Source organism: Scyliorhinus torazame, chromosome 8 (genome assembly GCF_047496885.1).
Source record: "Scyliorhinus torazame isolate Kashiwa2021f chromosome 8, sScyTor2.1, whole genome shotgun sequence".
Classification (NCBI taxonomy): Eukaryota; Metazoa; Chordata; class Chondrichthyes; order Carcharhiniformes; family Scyliorhinidae; genus Scyliorhinus; species Scyliorhinus torazame.
This window is the reverse complement of record NC_092714.1, coordinates 281598696-281616752: the sequence shown is the minus strand read 5'-3', so window position 1 is coordinate 281616752 and position 18057 is coordinate 281598696. Positions and strand designations below refer to the sequence as shown.

Here is an 18057-nt window from a genome sequence, read left to right as displayed (position 1 = left end):
GGGACGGAAGGAGACGGTGCAGGCAGAAGGAGACGGTGCAGGCGGAAGGAGACGGTGCAGGCAGAAGGAGACGGTGCAGGCAGAAGGAGACGGTGCAGACGGAAAGAGACGGTGTAGGCGGAAGGAGGCGGTGCAGACGGAAGGAGACGGTGCAGGCGGAAGGAGACGATGCAGGCGGAAGGAGACGATGCAGGCGGAAGGAGACGATGCAGGCGGAAGGAGACGGTGCAGGCGGAAGGAGACGGTGCAGGCGGAAGGAGACGGTGCAGGCGGAAGGAGACGGTGCAGGCGGAAGGAGACGGTGCAGGCGGAAGGAGACGGTGCAGGCGGAAGGATACGATGCAGGCGGAAGGAGACGGTGCAGACGGAAGGAGACGATGCAGGCGGAAGGAGACGGTGCAGGCGGAAGGAGACGGTGCAGGCGGAAGGAGACGGTGCAGGCGGAAGGAGACGGTGCAGGCGGAAGGAGACGGTGCAGGCGGAAGGAGACGGTGCAGGCGGAAGGAGACGGTGCAGGCGGAAGGAGACGGTGCAGGCGGAAGGAGACGGTGCAGACGGAAGGAGACGGTGCAGGCGGAAGGAGACGGTGCAGGCGGAAGGAGACGGTGCAGGCGGAAGGAGGCGGTGCAGGCGGAAGGAGACGGTGCAGGCGGAAGGAGGCGGTGCAGGCGGAAGGAGACGGTGTAGGCGGAAGGAGACGGTGTAGGCGGAAGGAGACGGTGCAGGCGGAAGGAGACGGTGCAGGCGGAAGGAGACGGTGTAGGCGGAAGGAGACGGTGTAGGCGGAAGGAGACGGTGCAGGCGGAAGGAGGCGGTGCAGGCGGAAGGAGACGGTGCAGGCGGAAGGAGACGGTGCAGGCTGGACGGAAGGAGACGGTGCAGGCAGAAGGAGACGGTGCAGGCGGACGGAGACGGTGCAGGCGGAAGGAGACGGTGCGGGCGGAAGGAGACGGTGCAGGCGGAAGGAGGCGGTGTAGGCGGAAGGAGGCGGTGCAGGCGGAAGGAGGCGGTGTAGGCGGAAGGAGACGGTGTAGGCGGAAGGAGACGGTGCAGGTGGGATGGAAGGAGACGGTGTAGGCGGAAGGAGACGGTGCAGGCGGAAGGAGACGGTGCAGGCGGGATGGAAGGAGACTGTGCAGGCGGAAGGAGACGGTGCAGACGGAAGGAGACGGTGCAGGCGGAAGGAGACGGTGCAGGCGGAAGGAGACGGTGCAGGCGGAAGGAGACGGTGCAGGCGGAAGGAGACGGTGCAGGCGGAAGGAGACGGTGCAGGCGGAAGGAGACGGTGCAGGCGGAAGGAGACGGTGCAGGCGGAAGGAGACGGTGCAGGCGGAAGGAGACGGTGCAGGCGGAAGGAGACGGTGCAGGCGGAAGGAGACGGTGCAGGCGGAAGGAGACGGTGCAGGCGGAAGGAGACGGTGCAGGCGGAAGGAGACGGTGCAGGCGGAAGGAGACGGTGCAGGCGGAAGGAGACGGTGCAGGCGGAAGGAGACGGTGCAGGCGGAAGGAGACGGTGCAGGCGGAAGGAGACGGTGCAGGCGGAAGGAGACGGTGCAGACGGAAGGATACGGTGCAGGCGGAAGGAGACGGTGCAGGCGGGATGGAAGGAGACGGTGCAGGCAGAAGGAGACGGTGCAGGCGGGACGGAAGGAGACGGTGCAGGCAGAAGGAGACGGTGCAGGCAGAAGGAGACGGTGCAGACGGAAGGAGACAGTGTAGGCGGAAGGAGACGGTGCAGACGGAAGGAGACGGTGCAGACGGAAGGAGGTGGTGCAGGCGGGATGGAAGGAGACGGTGCAGGCAGAAGGAGACGGTGCAGGCGGGACGGAAGGAGACGGTGCAGGCGGAAGGAGACGGTGCAGGCGGAAGGAGACGGTGCAGGCAGAAGGAGACGGTGCAGGCAGAAGGAGATGGTGCTGACGGAAGGAGACTGTGCAGGGGGAAGGAGACGGTGCAGATGGAAGGAGACGGTGCAGGCGGAAGGAGACGGTGCAGGCGGGACGGAAGGAGACGGTGCAGGCAGAAGGAGACGGTGCAGGCGGAAGGAGACGGTGCAGGCAGAAGGAGACGGTGCAGGCAGAAGGAGACGGTGCAGACGGAAAGAGACGGTGTAGGCGGAAGGAGGCGGTGCAGACGGAAGGAGACGGTGCAGGCGGAAGGAGACGATGCAGGCGGAAGGAGACGATGCAGGCGGAAGGAGACGATGCAGGCGGAAGGAGACGGTGCAGGCGGAAGGAGACGGTGCAGGCGGAAGGAGACGGTGCAGGCGGAAGGAGACGGTGCAGGCGGAAGGAGACGGTGCAGGCGGAAGGAGACGGTGCAGGCGGAAGGAGACGGTGCAGACGGAAGGAGACGATGCAGGCGGAAGGAGACGGTGCAGGCGGAAGGAGACGGTGCAGGCGGAAGGAGACGGTGCAGGCGGAAGGAGACGGTGCAGGCGGAAGGAGACGGTGCAGGCGGAAGGAGACGGTGCAGGCGGAAGGAGACGGTGCAGGCGGAAGGAGACGGTGCAGGCGGAAGGAGACGGTGCAGGCGGAAGGAGACGGTGCAGGCGGAAGGAGACGGTGCAGGCGGAAGGAGACGGTGCAGGCGGAAGGAGACGGTGCAGGCGGAAGGAGACGGTGCAGGCGGAAGGAGGCGGTGCAGGCGGAAGGAGACGGTGCAGGCGGAAGGAGGCGGTGCAGGCGGAAGGAGACGGTGTAGGCGGAAGGAGACGGTGTAGGCGGAAGGAGACGGTGCAGGCGGAAGGAGACGGTGCAGGCGGAAGGAGACGGTGTAGGCGGAAGGAGACGGTGTAGGCGGAAGGAGACGGTGCAGGCGGAAGGAGGCGGTGCAGGCGGAAGGAGACGGTGCAGGCGGAAGGAGACGGTGCAGGCTGGACGGAAGGAGACGGTGCAGGCAGAAGGAGACGGTGCAGGCGGACGGAGACGGTGCAGGCGGAAGGAGACGGTGCAGGCGGAAGGAGACGGTGCAGGCGGAAGGAGACGGTGCAGGCGGAAGGAGACGGTGCAGGCGGAAGGAGACGGTGCAGGCGGAAGGAGACGGTGCAGGCGGAAGGAGACGGTGCAGGCGGAAGGAGACGGTGCAGGCGGAAGGAGACGGTGCAGGCGGAAGGAGACGGTGCAGGCGGAAGGAGACGGTGCAGGCGGAAGGAGACGGTGCAGGCGGAAGGAGACGGTGCAGGCGGAAGGAGACGGTGCAGGCGGAAGGAGACGGTGCAGGCGGAAGGAGACGGTGCAGGCGGAAGGAGACGGTGCAGGCGGAAGGAGACGGTGCAGGCGGAAGGAGACGGTGCAGGCGGAAGGAGACGGTGCAGGCGGAAGGAGACGGTGCAGACGGAAGGATACGGTGCAGGCGGAAGGAGACGGTGCAGGCGGGATGGAAGGAGACGGTGCAGGCAGAAGGAGACGGTGCAGGCGGGACGGAAGGAGACGGTGCAGGCAGAAGGAGACGGTGCAGGCAGAAGGAGACGGTGCAGACGGAAGGAGACAGTGTAGGCGGAAGGAGACGGTGCAGACGGAAGGAGACGGTGCAGACGGAAGGAGGTGGTGCAGGCGGGATGGAAGGAGACGGTGCAGGCAGAAGGAGACGGTGCAGGCGGGACGGAAGGAGACGGTGCAGGCGGAAGGAGACGGTGCAGGCGGAAGGAGACGGTGCAGGCAGAAGGAGACGGTGCAGGCAGAAGGAGATGGTGCTGACGGAAGGAGACTGTGCAGGGGGAAGGAGACGGTGCAGATGGAAGGAGACGGTGCAGGCGGAAGGAGACGGTGCAGGCGGAAGGAGACGGTGCAGGCGGAAGGAGACGATGCAGGCGGAAGGAGACGGTGCAGGCGGAAGGAGACGATGCAGGCGGAAGGAGACGGTGCAGGCGGAAGGAGACGGTGCAGGCGGAAGGAGACGGTGCTGACGGAAGGAGACGGTGCAGGCGGAAGGAGACGGTGCAGGCGGAAGGAGACGGTGCAGACGGAAGGAGGCGGTGCAGGCGGAAGGAGACGGTGCAGACGGAAGGAGGCGGTGCAGGCGGAAGGAGACGGTGCAGACTGAAGGAGGCGGTGCAGGCGGAAGGAGACGGTGCAGGCGGAAGGAGACGGTGCAGGCGGGACGGAAGGAGACGGTGCAGGCAGAAGGAGACGGTGCAGACGGAAGGAGACGGTGCAGACGGAAGGAGACGGTGCAGGCGGAAGGAGACGGTGCAGGCGGAAGGAGACGGTGCAGGCGGAAGGAGACGGTGCAGGCGGAAGGAGACGGTGCAGGCGGAAGGAGACGGTGCAGGCGGAAGGAGACGGTGCAGGCGGAAGGAGACGGTGCAGGCGGAAGGAGACGGTGCAGACGGAAGGAGACGGTGCAGACGGAAGGAGACGGTGCAGACGGAAGGAGACGGAGCAGGCGGAAGGAGACGGTGCAGACGGAAGGAGACGGTGCAGACGGAAGGAGACGATGCAGGCGGAAGGAGACGGTGCAGGCGGAAGGAGACGGTGCAGGCGGAAGGAGACGGTGCAGACGGAAGGAGACGGTGCAGACGGAAGGAGACGGTGCAGGCGGAAGGAGGCGGTGCAGGCAGAAGGAGACGGTGCAGGCGGGACGGAAGGAGACGGTGCAGGCAGAAGGAGACGGTGCAGGCGGAAGGAGACGGTGCAGGCGGAAGGAGACGGTGCAGGCGGGACGGAAGGAGACGGTGCAGGCAGAAGGAGACGGTGCAGACGGAAGGAGACGGTGCAGACGGAAGGAGACGGTGCAGGCGGAAGGAGACGGTGCAGGCGGAAGGAGACGGTGCAGGCGGAAGGAGACGGTGCAGGCGGAAGGAGACGGTGCAGGCGGAAGGAGACGGTGCAGGCGGAAGGAGACGGTGCAGGCGGAAGGAGACGGTGCAGGCGGAAGGAGACGGTGCAGACGGAAGGAGACGGTGCAGGCGGAAGGAGACGGTGCAGGCGGAAGGAGACGGTGCAGGCGGGATGGAAGGAGACGGTGCAGGCAGAAGGAGACGGTGCAGGCGGGACGGAAGGAGACGGTGCAGGCAGAAGGAGACGGTGCAGACGGAAGGAGACAGTGTAGGCGGAAGGAGACGGTGCAGACGGAAGGAGACGGTGCAGACGGAAGGAGGTGGTGCAGGCGGGATGGAAGGAGACGGTGCAGGCAGAAGGAGACGGTGCAGGCGGGACGGAAGGAGACGGTGCAGGCAGAAGGAGACGGTGCAGGCGGAAGGAGACGGTGCAGGCGGAAGGAGACGGTGCAGGCGGAAGGAGACGGTGCAGGCGGAAGGAGACGGTGCAGGCGGAAGGAGACGGTGCAGGCGGAAGGAGACGGTGCAGACGGAAGGAGACGGTGCAGACGGAAGGAGACGGTGCAGACGGAAGGAGACGGTGCAGACGGAAGGAGACGGTGCAGACGGAAGGAGACGATGCAGGCGGAAGGAGACGGTGCAGGCGGAAGGAGACGGTGCAGGCGGAAGGAGACGGTGCAGACGGAAGGAGACGGTGCAGACGGAAGGAGACGGTGCAGGCGGAAGGAGGCGGTGCAGGCAGAAGGAGACGGTGCAGGCGGGACGGAAGGAGACGGTGCAGGCAGAAGGAGACGGTGCAGGCGGAAGGAGACGATGCAGGCGGAAGGAGACGGTGCAGACGGAAGGAGACGGTGCAGGCGGAAGGAGACGGTGCAGGCGGAAGGAGACGGTGCAGGCGGAAGGAGACGGTGCTGACGGAAGGAGACGGTGCAGGCGGAAGGAGACGGTGCAGACGGAAGGAGGCGGTGCAGGCGGAAGGAGACGGTGCAGACGGAAGGAGGCGGTGCAGGCGGAAGGAGACGGTGCAGACGGAAGGAGGCGGTGCAGGCGGAAGGAGACGGTGCAGGCGGAAGGAGACGGTGCAGGCGGGACAGAAGGAGACGGTGCAGGCAGAAGGAGACGGTGCAGACGGAAGGAGACGGTGCAGACGGAAGGAGACGGTGCAGGCGGAAGGAGACGGTGCAGACGGAAGGAGACGGTGCAGGCGGAAGGAGACGGTGCAGACGGAAGGAGACGGTGCAGGCGGAAGGAGACGGTGCAGGCGGAAGGAGACGGTGCAGACGGAAGGAGACGGTGCAGACGGAAGGAGACGGTGCAGGCGGAAGGAGACGGTGCAGGCGGAAGGAGACGATGCAGGCGGAAGGAGACGGTGCAGGCGGAAGGAGACGGTGCAGGCGGAAGGAGACGGTGCTGACGGAAGGAGACGGTGCAGGCGGAAGGAGACGGTGCAGACGGAAGGAGGCGGTGCAGGCGGAAGGAGACGGTGCAGACGGAAGGAGGCGGTGCAGGCGGAAGGAGACGGTGCAGACGGAAGGAGGCGGTGCAGGCGTAAGGAGACGGTGCAGGCGGAAGGAGACGGTGCAGGCGGGACGGAAGGAGACGGTGCAGGCGGAAGGAGACGGTGCAGGCGGAAGGAGACGGTGCAGGCGGAAGGAGACGGTGCAGGCGGAAGGAGACGGTGCAGGCGGAAGGAGACGGTGCAGGCGGAAGGAGACGGTGCAGGCGGAAGGAGACGGTGCAGGCGGAAGGAGACGGTGCAGGCGGAAGGAGACGGTGCAGGCGGAAGGAGACGGTGCAGGCGGAAGGAGACGGTGCAGGCGGAAGGAGACGGTGCAGGCGGAAGGAGACGGTGCAGGCGGAAGGAGGCGGTGCAGGCGGAAGGAGACGGTGTAGGCGGAAGGAGACGGTGCAGGCGGAAGTAGACGGTGCAGGCGGAAGGAGGCGGTGCAGGCGGAAGGAGACGGTGCAGACGGAAGGAGGCGGTGCAGGCGGAAGGAGACGGTGCAGGCGGAAGGAGACGGTGCAGGCGGGACGGAAGGAGACGGTGCAGGCAGAAGGAGACGGTGCAGGTGGAAGGAGACGGTGCAGGCAGAAGGAGACGGTGCAGGCAGAAGGAGACGGTGCAGACGGAAGGAGACGGTGTAGGCGGAAGGAGACGGTGTAGGCGGAAGGAGACGGTGCAGGCGGAAGGAGGCGGTGCAGACGGAAGGAGACGGTGCAGACGGAAGGAGACGGTGCAGGCGGGACGGAAGGAGGCGGTGTAGGCGGAAGGAGACAGTGCAGGCTGGACGGAAGGAGACGGTGCAGGCAGAAGGAGACGGTGCAGGCGGACGGAGACGGTGCAGACGGAAGGAGACGGTGTAGGCGGAAGGAGACGGTGCAGGCGGAAGGAGGCGGTGTAGGCGGAAAGAGACGGTGCAGGCGGAAGGAGACGGTGCAGGCGGAAGGAGACGGTGTAGGCGGAAGGAGACGGTGCAGGCGGAAGGAGACGGTGCAGGCGGAAGGAGACGGTGCAGGCGGAAGGAGACGGTGCAGGCGGGATGGAAGGAGACGGTGCAGGCAGAAGGAGACGGTGCAGGCGGGACGGAAGGAGACGGTGCAGGCAGAAGGAGACGGTGCAGGCGGAAGGAGACGGTGCAGGCAGAAGGAGACGGTGCAGGCAGAAGGAGACGGTGCAGGCGGAAGGAGACGGTGCAGGCGGAAGGAGACGGTGCAGGCGGAAGGAGACGGTGCAGGCAGAAGGAGACGGTGCAGACGGAAGGAGACAGTGTAGGCGGAAGGAGACGGTGCAGACGGAAGGAGACGGTGCAGGCGGAAGGAGACGGTGCAGGCAGAAGGAGACGGTGCAGACGGAAGGAGACAGTGTAGGCGGAAGGAGACGGTGCAGACGGAAGGAGACGGTGCAGGCGGAAGGAGACGGTGCAGGCGGAAGGAGACGGTGCAGGCGGAAGGAGACGGTGCAGGCAGAAGGAGACGGTGCAGACGGAAGGAGACAGTGTAGGCGGAAGGAGACGGTGCAGACGGAAGGAGGCGGTGTAGGCGGAAGGAGACCGTGCAGACGGAAGGAGGCGGTGTAGGCGGAAGGAGACGGTGCAGACGCAAGGAGACGGTGCAGACGGAAGGAGACGGTGCAGACGGAAGGAGACGGTGCAGGCGGAAGGAGACAGTGTTGGCGGAAGGAGACGGTGCAGACGGAAGGAGACGGTGCAGGCGGAAGGAGACGGTGCAGACGCAAGGAGACGGTGCAGACGGAAGGAGACAGTGTTGGCGGAAGGAGACGGTGCAGACGGAAGGAGACGGTGCAGGCGGAAGGAGACGGTGCAGGCGGAAGGAGACGGTGCAGACGGAAGGAGACGGTGCAGGCGGAAGGAGACGGTGCAGGCGGAAGGAGACGGTGCAGGCGGAAGGAGACGGTGCAGACGCAAGGAGACGGTGCAGACGGAAGGAGGCGGTGCAGGCGGAAGGAGACGGTGCAGGCGGAAGGAGACGGTGCAGGCGGAAGGAGACGGTGCAGACGCAAGGAGACGGTGCAGACGGAAGGAGACGGTGCAGACGGAAGGAGACGGTGCAGACGGAAGGAGACAGTGTTGGCGGAAGGAGACGGTGCAGGCAGAAGGAGACGGTGCAGGCAGAAGGAGACGGTGCAGGCAGAAGGAGACGGTGCAGACGCAAGGAGACGGTGTAGACGGAAGGAGACGGTGCAGACGGAAGGAGACGGTGCAGGCGGAAGGAGACGGTGCAGGCAGAAGGAGACGGTGCAGGCAGAAGGAGACGGTGCAGACGGAAGGAGACAGTGTAGGCGGAAGGAGACGGTGCAGGCAGAAGGAGACGGTGCAGACGGAAGGAGACGGTGCAGGCAGAAGGAGACGGTGCAGGCAGAAGGAGACGGTGCAGACGGAAGGAGACAGTGTAGGCGGAAGGAGACGGTGCAGGCGGAAGGAGACGGTGCAGGCAGAAGGAGACGGTGCAGACGGAAGGAGACAGTGTAGGCGGAAGGAGACGGTGCAGACGGAAGGAGACGGTGCAGGCGGAAGGAGACGGTGCAGACGGAAGGAGACGGTGGAGGCGGAAGGAGACGGTGCAGGCGGAAGGAGGCGGTGCAGGCAGAAGGAGACGGTGCAGACGGAAGGAGACGGTGCAGACGGAAGGAGACGGTGCAGGCGGAAGGAGACAGTGTTGGCGGAAGGAGACGGTGCAGGCAGAAGGAGACGGTGCAGACGGAAGGAGACAGTGTTGGCGGAAGGAGACGGTGCAGGCAGAAGGAGACGGTGCAGACGGAAGGAGACGGTGCAGGCAGAAGGAGACGGTGCAGACGCAAGGAGACGGTGTAGACGGAAGGAGACGGTGCAGACGGAAGGAGACGGTGCAGGCGGAAGGAGACGGTGCAGGCAGAAGGAGACGGTGCAGGCAGAAGGAGACGGTGCAGACGGAAGGAGACAGTGTAGGCGGAAGGAGACGGTGCAGGCAGAAGGAGACGGTGCAGACGGAAGGAGACGGTGCAGGCAGAAGGAGACGGTGCAGGCAGAAGGAGACGGTGCAGACGGAAGGAGACAGTGTAGGCGGAAGGAGACGGTGCAGGCGGAAGGAGACGGTGCAGGCAGAAGGAGACGGTGCAGACGGAAGGAGACAGTGTAGGCGGAAGGAGACGGTGCAGACGGAAGGAGACGGTGCAGGCGGAAGGAGACGGTGCAGACGGAAGGAGACGGTGGAGGCGGAAGGAGACGGTGCAGGCGGAAGGAGGCGGTGCAGGCAGAAGGAGACGGTGCAGACGGAAGGAGACGGTGCAGACGGAAGGAGACGGTGCAGGCGGAAGGAGACGGTGCAGGCGGAAGGAGACGGTGCAGGCGGAAGGAGACAGTGTAGGCGGAAGGAGACGGTGCAGACGGAAGGAGACGGTGCAGGCGGAAGGAGACGGTGCAGGCGGAAGGAGACGGTGCAGGCAGAAGGAGACGGTGCAGGCAGAAGGAGACGGTGCAGACGGAAGGAGACGGTGTAGGCGGAAGGAGACGGTGCAGACGGAAGGAGGCGGTGTAGGCGGAAGGAGACCGTGCAGACGGAAGGAGGCGGTGTAGGCGGAAGGAGACGGTGCAGGCAGAAGGAGACGGTGCAGGCGGAAGGAGACGGTGCAGGCGGGACGGAAGGAGGCGGTGCAGGCAGAAGGAGACGGTGCAGACGGAAGGAGACGGTGCAGACGGAAGGAGACGGTGCAGGCGGAAGGAGACGGTGCAGGCGGAAGGAGACGGTGCAGGCGGAAGGAGACGGTGCAGGCGGAAGGAGACGGTGCAGGCGGAAGGAGACGGTGCAGGCGGAAGGAGACGGTGCAGGCGGAAGGAGACGGTGCAGGCGGAAGGAGACGGTGCAGGCGGAAGGAGACGGTGCAGGCGGAAGGAGACGGTGCAGACGGAAGGAGACGGTGCAGACGGAAGGAGACGGTGCAGACGGAAGGAGACGGTGCAGGCGGAAGGAGACGGTGCAGACGGAAGGAGACGGTGCAGACGGAAGGAGACGATGCAGGCGGAAGGAGACGGTGCAGGCGGAAGGAGACGGTGCAGGCGGAAGGAGACGGTGCTGACGGAAGGAGACGGTGCAGGCGGAAGGAGACGGTGCAGACGGAAGGAGGCGGTGCAGGCGGAAGGAGACGGTGCAGACGGAAGGAGGCGGTGCAGGCGGAAGGAGACGGTGCAGACGGAAGTAGGCGGTGCAGGCGGAAGGAGACGGTGCAGGCGGAAGGAGACGGTGCAGGCGGGACGGAAGGAGACGGTGCAGGCAGAAGGAGACGGTGCAGACGGAAGGAGACGGTGCAGACGGAAGGAGACGGTGCAGGCGGAAGGAGACGGTGCAGGCGGAAGGAGACGGTGCAGGCGGAAGGAGACGGTGCAGGCGGAAGGAGACGGTGCAGGCGGAAGGAGACGGTGCAGGCGGAAGGAGACGGTGCAGGCGGAAGGAGACGGTGCAGGCGGAAGGAGACGGTGCAGGCGGAAGGAGACGGTGCAGACGGAAGGAGACGGTGCAGGCGGAAGGAGACGGTGCAGGCGGAAGGAGACGGTGCAGGCAGAAGGAGACGGTGCAGGCAGAAGGAGACGGTGCAGGCGGGACGGAAGGAGACGGTGCAGGCAGAAGGAGACGGTGCAGGCAGAAGGAGACGGTGCAGACGGAAGGAGACAGTGTAGGCGGAAGGAGACGGTGCAGACGGAAGGAGACGGTGCAGACGGAAGGAGGTGGTGCAGGCGGGATGGAAGGAGACGGTGCAGGCAGAAGGAGACGGTGCAGGCGGGACGGAAGGAGACGGTGCAGGCAGAAGGAGACGGTGCAGGCGGAAGGAGACGGTGCAGGCAGAAGGAGACGGTGCAGGCAGAAGGAGACGGTGCTGACGGAAGGAGACTGTGCAGGGGGAAGGAGACGGTGCAGGCGGAAGGAGACGGTGCAGGCGGAAGGAGACGGTGCAGGCGGAAGGAGACGGTGCAGGCGGAAGGAGACGGTGCAGGCGGAAGGAGACGATGCAGGCGGAAGGAGACGGTGCAGACGGAAGGAGACGGTGCAGGCGGAAGGAGACGGTGCAGGCGGAAGGAGACGGTGCAGGCGGAAGGAGACGGTGCTGACGGAACGAGACGGTGCTGACGGAAGGAGACGGTGCTGACGGAAGGAGACGGTGCAGGCGGAAGGAGACGGTGCAGACGGAAGGAGGCGGTGCAGGCGGAAGGAGACGGTGCAGACGGAAGGAGGCGGTGCAGGCGGAAGGAGACGGTGCAGACGGAAGGAGGCGGTGCAGGCGGAAGGAGACGGTGCAGGCGGAAGGAGACGGTGCAGGCGGAAGGAGACGGTGCAGGCGGGACGGAAGGAGACGGTGCAGGCAGAAGGAGACGGTGCAGGCAGAAGGAGACGGTGCAGACGGAAGGAGACGGTGCAGACGGAAGGAGACGGTGCAGACGGAAGGAGACGGTGCAGGCGGAAGGAGACGGTGCAGGCGGAAGGAGACGGTGCAGGCGGAAGGAGACGGTGCAGGCGAAAGGAGACGGTGCAGGCGGAAGGAGACGGTGCAGGCGGAAGGAGACGGTGCAGGCGGAAGGAGACGGTGCAGGCGGAAGGAGACGGTGCAGACGGAAGGAGACGGTGCAGACGGAAGGAGACGGTGCAGACGGAAGGAGACGGTGCAGGCGGAAGGAGACGGTGCAGACGGAAGGAGACGATGCAGGCGGAAGGAGACGGTGCAGGCGGAAGGAGACGGTGCAGGCGGAAGGAGACGGTGCTGACGGAAGGAGACGGTGCAGGCGGAAGGAGACGGTGCAGACGGAAGGAGGCGGTGCAGGCGGAAGGAGACGGTGCAGACGGAAGGAGGCGGTGCAGGCGGAAGGAGACGGTGCAGGCGGAAGGAGACGGTGCAGGCGGAAGGAGACGGTGCAGGCGGGATGGAAGGAGACGGTGCAGGCAGAAGGAGACGGTGCAGGCGGGACGGAAGGAGACGGTGCAGGCAGAAGGAGACGGTGCAGGCAGAAGGAGACGGTGCAGACGGAAGGAGACAGTGTAGGCGGAAGGAGACGGTGCAGACGGAAGGAGACGGTGCAGACGGAAGGAGGTGGTGCAGGCGGGATGGAAGGAGACGGTGCAGGCAGAAGGAGACGGTGCAGGCGGGACGGAAGGAGACGGTGCAGGCAGAAGGAGACGGTGCAGGCGGAAGGAGACGGTGCAGGCAGAAGGAGACGGTGCAGGCAGAAGGAGACGGTGCTGACGGAAGGAGACTGTGCAGGGGGAAGGAGACGGTGCAGACGGAAGGAGACGGTGCAGGCGGAAGGAGACGGTGCAGGCGGAAGGAGACGGTGCAGGCGGAAGGAGACGATGCAGGCGGAAGGAGACGGTGCAGACGGAAGGAGACGGTGCAGGCGGAAGGAGACGGTGCAGGCGGAAGGAGACGGTGCAGACGGAAGGAGACGGTGCAGGCGGAAGGAGACGGTGCAGGCGGAAGGAGACGGTGCAGGCGGAAGGAGACGGTGCTGACGGAAGGAGACGGTGCTGACGGAAGGAGACGGTGCAGGCGGAAGGAGACGGTGCAGGCGGAAGGAGACGGTGCAGACGGAAGGAGGCGGTGCAGGCGGAAGGAGACGGTGCAGACGGAAGGAGGCGGTGCAGGCGGAAGGAGACGGTGCAGACGGAAGGAGGCGGTGCAGGCGGAAGGAGACGGTGCAGGCGGAAGGAGACGGTGCAGGCGGAAGGAGACGGTGCAGGCGGGACGGAAGGAGACGGTGCAGGCAGAAGGAGACGGTGCAGACGGAAGGAGACGGTGCAGACGGAAGGAGACGGTGCAGGCGGAAGGAGACGGTGCAGGCGGAAGGAGACGGTGCAGGCGGAAGGAGACGGTGCAGGCGGAAGGAGACGGTGCAGGCGGAAGGAGACGGTGCAGGCGGAAGGAGACGGTGCAGGCGGAAGGAGACGGTGCAGACGGAAGGAGACGGTGCAGACGGAAGGAGACGGTGCAGGCGGAAGGAGACGGTGCAGGCGGAAGGAGACGGTGCAGGCGGAAGGAGACGGTGCAGACGGAAGGAGGCGGTGCAGGCGGAAGGAGACGGTGCAGACGGAAGGAGGCGGTGCAGGCGGAAGGAGACGGTGCAGACGGAAGGAGGCGGTGCAGGCGGAAGGAGACGGTGCAGGCGGGACGGAAGGAGACGGTGCAGACGGAAGGAGACGGTGCAGGCGGAAGGAGACGGTGCAGGCGGAAGGAGACGGTGCAGGCGGAAGGAGACGGTGCAGGCGGAAGGAGACGGTGCAGGCGGAAGGAGACGGTGCAGGCGGAAGGAGACGGTGCAGGCGGAAGGAGACGGTGCAGGCGGAAGGAGACGGTGCAGGCGGAAGGAGACGGTGCAGGCGGAAGGAGACGGTGCAGGCGGAAGGAGACGGTGCAGGCGGAAGGAGACGGTGCAGGCGGAAGGAGGCGGTGCAGGCGGAAGGAGGCGGTGTAGGCGGAAGGAGACGGTGCAGGCGGAAGTAGACGGTGCAGGCGGAAGGAGGCGGTGCAGGCGGAAGGAGACGGTGCAGACGGAAGGAGGCGGTGTAGGCGGAAGGAGACGGTGCAGGCGGAAGGAGACGGTGCAGGCGGGACGGAAGGAGACGGTGCAGGCAGAAGGAGACGGTGCAGGTGGAAGGAGACGGTGCAGGCAGAAGGAGACGGTGCAGGCAGAAGGAGGCGGTGCAGACGGAAGGAGACGGTGTAGGCGGAAGGAGACGGTGCAGGCGGAAGGAGGCGGTGCAGACGGAAGGAGACGGTGCAGGCGGGACGGAAGGAGGCGGTGTAGGCGGAAGGAGACAGTGCAGGCTGTACGGAAGGAGACGGTGCAGGCAGAAGGAGACGGTGCAGGCGGACGGAGACGGTGCAGACGGAAGGAGACGGTGTAGGCGGAAGGAGACGGTGCAGGCGGAAGGAGGCGGTGTAGGCGGAAGGAGACGGTGCAGGCGGAAGGAGACGGTGCAGGCGGAAGGAGACGGTGTAGGCGGAAGGAGACGGTGCAGGCGGAAGGAGACGGTGCAGGCGGAAGGAGACGGTGCAGGCGGAAGGAGACGGTGCAGGCGGGATGGAAGGAGACGGTGCAGGCAGAAGGAGACGGTGCAGGCGGGACGGAAGGAGACGGTGCAGGCAGAAGGAGACGGTGCAGGCGGAAGGAGACGGTGCAGGCAGAAGGAGACGGTGCAGACGGAAGGAGGCGGTGTAGGCGGAAGGGGACGGTGCAGGCGGAAGGAGACGGTGCAGGCGGGAGGAGACGGTGCAGGCGGAAGGAGATGGTGCAGGCGGGACGGAAGGAGACGGTGCAGGCAGAAGGGGACGGTGCAGGCGGAAGGAGACGGTGCAGGCGGAAGGAGACGGTGCAGGCGGAAGGAGACGGTGCAGGCGGAAGGAGACGGTGTAGGCGGAAGGAGACGGTGCAGGCGGAAGGAGGCGGTGCGGCCAGAAGGAGACGGTGCAGACGGAAGGAGACGGTGGAGGCGGAAGGAGACGGTGCAGGCGGAAGGAGGCGGTGCAGGCGGAAGGAGGCGGTGCAGGCGGAAGGAGACGGTGCAGGCGGAAGGAGACGGTGCAGGCGGAAGGAGACGGTGCAGGCGGAAGGAGACGGTGCAGGCGGAAGGAGACGGTGCAGGCGGAAGGAGACGGTGCAGGCGGAAGGAGACGGTGCAGGCGGAAGGAGACGGTGCAGGCGGAAGGAGACGGTGCAGGCGGGACGGAAGGAGACGGTGCAGGCGGAAGGAGACGGTGCAGGCTGAAGGAGACGGTGCAGACGGAAGGAGACGGTGCAGACGGAAGGAGACGGTGAAGGCGGAAGGAGACGGTGCAGGCGGAAGGAGACGGTGCAGGCGGAAGGAGACGGTGCAGGCGGAAGGAGACGGCGCAGGCAGAAGGAGACGGTGCAGGCGGAAAGAGACGGTGCAGACGGTGCAGGCAGATGTATACGGTGCAGAAGGAACGAGACGGTGCAGGTAGAAGGAGACGGTGCAGGCGGAAGGAGACGGTGCAGGCGGAAGGAGATGGTGCAGACGGAAGGAGACGGTGCAGCGGAAGGAGACGGTGGAGGCAGAAGGATACGGTGCAGATGGAAGGAGACGGTGCAGGTAGAAGGAGTCAGTACAGGCGGAAGGAGACGATGCAGGCAGAAGGATACGGTGCAGGCGGAAGGAGACGGTGCAGGCGGAAGGAGACGGTGCAGGCGGAAGGAGACGGTGCAGGCGGAAGGAGACGGTGCAGACGGAAGGAGACGGTGCAGCGGAAGGAGACGGTGGAGGCAGAACATTACGGTGCAGATGGAAGGAGACGGTGCAGGTAGAAGGAGTCAGTACAGGCGGAAGGAGACGATGCAGGCAGAAGGATACGGTGCAGATGGTGCAGGTAGAAGGAGACGGTGCATTGGAGGCACCTCAGAGAAAGTTCACTCAACTCATTGCCGAGATGAAAGGTTTGTCTTCTGAGCAGAGGTTGAGCAGGGTGGCCCATGCTCCTTGGTGTTTAGAAGACTGCGAGGTGATCTCATCGAAACATACAAGATTCTGAGGGGGCTTCACAGAGTGGGTGCTGAGAAGAATTTCCCCTTGTGGCAGCAAATAGAACTAGGGGACTGTAAAGATGCATTTTCACAGACTTCATTAATGAACACAAAAGGTATTTATGAACAAGAAAACAGCAACGTCATAGCTGGAACTCACTCCCAAAATGTCTCTTTGCCTAAGAGACTCTCTCGCCATAGGATGATTCCACACTGGATATTTATATCAAGGCCATGTGACCCTTATTCTGCTGTTTTGCCCTTAAAGGAACAATCACCACAGGGACTCAGTTTCAGAGTAAGGGGTCTCCCATTTAAGATGGACATGAGGAGGAATAAGGCCAATTAATCTATAGATCCTCTTCCACAGGGAAGACTGAGTCATTGACAGATTTTTGAACCATAAGGAATCAAAGGCTATGGTGAATTTGGTAAAAAATGGAGTAAAGATCAGGATCAGATCAGCCATGATGCAATTGAACAGCGAAGGAGGCTCAGGGGATGATATGAGAGGCCTAATCCCAGCTCTTACTTCAAACATTTTTAGGTAATTAACAGATTATAGTTACAGTCACATCCCGGTGAGGGCTCTGCTCTCACTCTCAGGATGGAAGGAGATTGAGGGGATTTGAAGACAGATTGAGGGGATTTGAAGACAGACTGTTTGTCGGTGGCTGGGGTTTGTCTATGGTTCAGGTTGGATAACAGCAGATTGACCGGTGAGTGCTGTTCATTTTCTGCACAAAATGTAAGTTAACATTTTAAGTTAATCCAAGAGAGTTTGTAACTCTTACCTCTCCATATCCAGTGTAATCAAGTTCTATAAGTTCGAAAGCTGCCAGCAATTCCCCACCCATTGTCTGCCCTTTGTAAATGTCATGAAACTCTAAGGAAGGTCTCACATAGCTGTCCTCCTGCAGCTTCACACTGGGCGCTGCGAAAGCTCGTCCAATAAACTCTGGGTCACGCTGTGTTTGTGAAAAAGAATAATATCAGATTCAAATTAATTCTACATTCCATTGTGTAAATATAAATATCCATTTTGTAACATCATGTGGACAGAATTCGCCATTGATCACACATCCCATTCCCACACACCCAAACGTCTGTGATTCCAGGTGAAAGTTAAAGGAAAGAATGTTAAATATAGAACGATACAGCGCAGTACAGGCCCTTCGGCCCACGATGTTGCACCGAAACAAAAGCCATCTAACCTACACTATGCCATTATCATCCATATGCTTATCCAATAAACTTTTAGATGTTGGCGAGTTCACTACTGTTGCAGGTAGGGCATTCCACGGCCTCACCACTCTGCGTAAAGAACCTACCTCTGACCTCTGTCCTATATCTATTACCCCTCAGTTTAAAGCTATGTCCCCTCGTGCCAGCCATTTCCATCCGCGGGAGAAGGCTCTCACTGTCCACCCTATCTAACCCCCTGATCATTTTGTATGCCTCTATTAAGTCTCCTCTTAACCTTCTTCTCTCCAATGAAAACAACCTCGTCCATCAGCCTTTCCTCATAAGATTTTCCCTCCATACCAGGCAACATCCTGGTAAATCTCCTCTGCACCCGCTCCAAAGCCTCCACGTCCTTCCGATAATGCGGTGACCAGAACTGTACGCAATACTCCAAATGCGGCCGTACCAGAGTTTTGTACAGCTGCAACATGAGCTCCTGACTCCGGAACTCAATCCCTCTACCAATAAAGGCCAACACTCCATAGGCCTTCTTCACCACCCTATCAACCTGGGTGGCAACTTTCAGGGATCTATGTACATGGACACCTAGATCGCTCTGCTCATCCACACTTCCAAGAACTTTACCATTAGCCAAATATTCCTGTTATTCCTTCCAAAGTGAATCACCTCACACTTCTCTACATTAAACTCCATTTGCCACCTCTCAGCCCAGCTCTGCAGCTTATCTATGTCCATCTGTAACCTGCTACTTCCTTCCACACTGTCGACAACACCACCGACTTTAGTGTTGTCTGCAAATTTACTCACCCACCCTTCTGCGCCCTCCTCTAGGTCATTTATAAAAATGACAAACAGCAACGGCCCCAGAACAGATCCTTGTGGTACGCCACTTGTAACTGAACTCCATTCTGAACATTTCCCATCAACCACCACCCTCTGTCTTCTTTCAGCTAGCCAATTTCTGATCCACATCTCTAAATCACCCTCAATCCCCAGCCTCCGTATTTTCTGCAATAGCCTACTGTGGGGAACCTTATCAAATGCTTTACTGAA

General features: G+C 63.3%; 1 protein-coding gene across 1 annotated transcript in view; it reads right to left on the bottom strand.

Moving 5' to 3' along the window:
• fer1l4 (fer-1 like family member 4) overlaps positions 1–18057 on the bottom strand; it is a 527478-nt gene that overhangs the window by 231792 nt on the left and 277629 nt on the right. The window contains exon 26 of the mRNA XM_072515422.1: positions 16593–16766. Coding sequence (XP_072371523.1) covers positions 16593–16766 — 174 coding nt within the window. The remainder of the gene's footprint in view (positions 1–16592; positions 16767–18057) is intronic.